Source organism: Ananas comosus, linkage group 9 (genome assembly GCF_001540865.1).
Source record: "Ananas comosus cultivar F153 linkage group 9, ASM154086v1, whole genome shotgun sequence".
NCBI lineage: Eukaryota > Viridiplantae > Streptophyta > Magnoliopsida > Poales > Bromeliaceae > Ananas > Ananas comosus.
In genome coordinates, this window is record NC_033629.1 from 5843525 (window position 1) to 5847749 (window position 4225).

Sequence of the window (4225 nt, forward strand, 5' to 3'; positions counted from 1 at the left end):
CCGTGCAAAGAATTGGCCCACAGGGCTGAATAAAGAGAAGGGCACTTTGGTCCGAGAATAATATTTATCAGCGCACTCGAAAACGGTAAAAAGCGGAAAGGGNGCTCTTTCTGCAGCAGTGCAGGTGCACCCCCACCTCTCTCTCTCTCTATCCATTATATTGTATTACCAGTCTGCCATTGCCCATCATCAAAACCCCAGACTAAAACATACAGAGGAGAGAGAAGAGAGAAGAGTGAGTGAAGCACTCTGTTGGGCTATTCTGAAGGAGGGGAGAAAGAGTGTGCGTGTGTTAGCAGTGAGAAGCGATTGAAGAAGGGGAAAGGCAGAGAAAAAAAAAAAAGAAAAAATTCAAAAATGGTGGTGTAGATGAGACATTGAGATTGGAGAGCTAGGGAGAGAGAGAGAGAGAGAGAGAGAGACTTATTTTTGGGGAACCGAAAAGCGAGAAGTAATAAAAGTATAGCTTGTATTGTGTTTTTTGCTGGGAAAAGAGGTGGGAGTGTGTGTGGGGGGGACTGCGGAGGAGGAGGGTATGGCGGCGCACGTTAGCGTGAGCCGCGGCATCGCTGGGGTTTTACTAGTGCTCTTCTTCTTGATTTGCTGCTTATCGTGCGCCGAAGGGGGGAGGCAGAGGAAGACGGACGTGCACCGCCATCTGAAGCGTCTGAACAAACCTGCCGTCAAGACCATCCAGGTCTGCTGCTTCCGTCTTCTAATCTTATTATTTCTATTTTGTTTTTTTAAATAAAAATATTTGTAGATTTTTTTTTCTTTTTTTTCTTTTTTTTCTTTGTTTGTTTCTTGCTTGGAAGGAGGATGATGCTGGATTTGGGCTTGCTCTTCATTTTTTTTTTTATTTTTATTTTTTGAAAATTAATTATAGAAAAACTTTTTGTAACTTTCTGGCAAAAGGGGAGTGAAGGCATTTGCTTGTCTTTTTTTTTTTTTTTTTTTTTTTTTTTTTTTTTTTTTTTGTCCCTTTTCNCTTCTTTAAACTCCAATTTGTTCTTTTTTCTCTCCTTAAAATATGATTTTAAACCTCATCTATTTCTTAGAAAATTTTTCTTTCTGTTCTGGTTTTTTTTTTTCTACAAGAGTCTATTTATTGAAATTAATTTACTAAAACTGAGAATTTTTGCTCGGTTTTTTTTTTTTTTTTTTTTTATCAACCATAAAACTTCAATCAATCAAACATGTATTCTCAAGTAAATTCTTATGTCTGAATAAAAATCTATTCAATTTTACTGATTAATGATGATTCCTGTTCTGTGGTCACTCTTGTTTTAATCATGGTTTGGAAATAAACAGAGCCCAGATGGAGATATCATAGACTGTGTGCATGTCTCTCAACAGCCAGCCTTCGATCACCCTTTCCTCAAAAACCACACTATCCAGGTCTTTTTCTCTCTCTCTCTCTCTCTCTTTCTTCTCACTTTCTCTTCTTTTTAGTTTAAGGTTGGTTGTATCTTCTTTTCCTTTATCAACTCACGTTAATTGGTTGTGACACACATTCAGATGAGGCCATCTTTCCACCCAGAAGGACGCCTATATGATCAGAACAAGGCTGCATCAGATCGAAAGGGCGAGCCCATGCTCCAACTTTGGCATCAGAATGGGCGGTGCCCCGCGAACACCGTACCGATTAGAAGAACGAGGAAAGATGATATGCTAAGGGCGAGCTCTGTAAACAAGTACGGGCGGAAGAAGCACAAAAGCACCCCAAATCCCCTATCTGTGGATCCTGACCTCTTGAATGAGAGTGGTCACCAGGTGCAAAAGAGCTCCTTCCTATTATACTAAGTGCTCCTCTCTCTTTCTTTCTTTCTTTCTTTCTTTCTTTCTTTCTCCCCATGCCTGCCTTTGCTTTGCTTTGCTTTGCTTTTAATTACTCCCTACTTTTTTTATGGCTCTTCTTTTCAGCATGCAATAGCTTATGTGGAGGGAGACAAGTACTATGGAGCCAAAGCAACTATTAATGTTTGGGAACCAGACATTGAGCAGGCCAATGAGTTTAGCCTGTCTCAGCTTTGGATCCTAGGGGGTTCCTTCGGACAAGACCTTAACAGCATTGAAGCTGGTTGGCAGGTAAAACTTCACCCCAACCCTGAATTATAAAATTAATTAAATGTGTAACAGTTTTCCATTATGTCGGTTGAGAAAGGTCTCTGTTCATCCATTAATTGGTGTTCTCTTTTCATGCCCCTTGTATCAGGTTAGCCCGGATCTCTATGGGGACAGTAACACAAGGCTCTTCACTTACTGGACCGTATGTGAACATCGATCCTTAACTCTTTCTCCTTTCTATTATTTTTCTTCTCTTCTACAATTAATGCTCTCTATGTTATTAAACAGTAAAGTAAAATGGTTATAGAAACTTTTCTTTCTTTTTATTTTTAAATTTCAATCTGCTAGTTCCAATTCTTCTCAAAAAAAGAAAAAAATGTATGGGATTGTTGTAATTTGGCAGAGTGATGCATATCAAGCAACAGGCTGTTACAACCTACTGTGCTCTGGATTCATTCAAATAAACAGTGACATTGCAATGGGAGCAACCATCTCCCCTATCTCATACTATGGTGGCTCTCAATATGATATCAGCATACTCGTCTGGAAGGTAATTCAACAAAGTTCACATGCAAACAGTCCATTTTTTTTTTTTTTTAAATGTTATAGACACAATAATGTATCTAAACTGTAACATGTTTTGAAACGAGTACTTGGACTGTAAGTACTTTTTACCTCTCCGGTAGAACAAAATGTTTTTTTTTTTTTTGTACTTTTTTGATAAGATATTTTGTAATTGAATAGAATATTCTGTTGCTTGCTGGAATGTTCTGTAAATTTCTTGACGGCAACTCTTTGAAGTTCCAATAGAGAGTTGCATGGAATTTTCTGAAATCAAATGTGCTAAAAGGTTAGGCAGCAAATCAAAGATTTGAATCTTGAGCTACCTATTTTGAATGTGCTACAGCGTAGATAAGATAATGGCTGTTGCTTTTTAACCTAGAAGCGAAACAGGGATCTCTATTATCTGTCCCCATTCTTTCTCATTCCTCAATCTAGTGTGATAGATATTGTAATCTACCTCATCCTAATTAAGCTATTTAGCTCGTTTGACTGATGTTATTAATTTTCTTTTTGTGTGGGTCAAATCAGGATCCAAAAGAAGGGAATTGGTGGATGCAATTTGGGAATGACTATGTGTTGGGCTACTGGCCCTCCTTTCTATTTTCCTACCTAGCAGACAGTGCCTCCATGGTAGAGTGGGGGGGCGAGGTGGTGAACTCAGAGCCTGATGGGGCCCACACCTCAACCCAGATGGGCAGCGGGCGCTTCCCTGAGGAAGGGTTTGGCAAGGCTAGCTACTTCAGGAACATCCAGACGGTTGATAGCTCCAACAATCTCAGGGCACCCAAAGGGGTGGGCACCTTCACTGAGCAATCCAACTGCTATGATGTTCAGGTCGGGACCACTGGGGATTGGGGGAGTTACTTTTACTATGGGGGTCCTGGTAAAAACCCTAACTGTCCATAGAGACTGCCACTGCCTAATTGTTTATTATTAACCCCCTTTTTTTAATTTTCTTTCTTTTAATCCTACCTCCCCTTGTACTATTATTATTCATTATTATATATAATATAGCTACCCCCTTTGGTTTTTTTTTTTTTCTATTTTCCCCTTTCCTAGTAGGCAGTGTGTTGATGAGTGGAGCTCTTAGAGATTTTGATTTGGGTTCCTCTCTTTCTTTCTTTCTTTCTTTTCTGCCTTTTATGTAACTTGGTGTCCATGTAAGTGCTCAAGTTTCTGAAGAGAAACAGGCCTAGTATGGTAGTCTCTCATGTTTGACTGTGTTTCTTCTCCTCTGGCACCTTCTTTGAGGTATTTAATTTGAAGGATCCATGATATTACTGGTATCTATGAGCATGGTTAAAAGAACATATTTTTTCATTTCAAACTTTTGAGTTGTTCTAAACATTAATTATCCTTTCTTTTTCCAATGCCAATCTACTGTTAAAATGTTACTAAAATTAGTAGTGACAGTCATGTTACTTAGTAAATCACTATAGTGAACAATGTGATTGTTGCCTTATTAATTTAACCAGGAAGGTAAAATTAAATTAGGGCTTTAGACCCAGTGGTCTTGGGGGCGATGAATCTTGTTTGTATTTTACTTTTACTATTGGTGGGACTGGCGAGTGTTGAGAGGAATTGTTGCTTCAAC

At 38.9% G+C, this 4225-nt stretch overlaps 1 protein-coding gene across 1 annotated transcript; it reads left to right on the plus strand.

Moving 5' to 3' along the window:
- LOC109715747 lies at nucleotides 255–3917 on the plus strand. The gene is made up of 7 exons (XM_020240891.1): nucleotides 255–697; nucleotides 1312–1398; nucleotides 1519–1773; nucleotides 1924–2088; nucleotides 2216–2269; nucleotides 2471–2617; nucleotides 3160–3917. The coding sequence occupies exons 1-7, from the start codon at nucleotides 536–538 to the stop codon at nucleotides 3535–3537; spliced, it is 1248 nt and encodes a 415-aa protein (XP_020096480.1). The 5' UTR covers nucleotides 255–535; the 3' UTR covers nucleotides 3538–3917.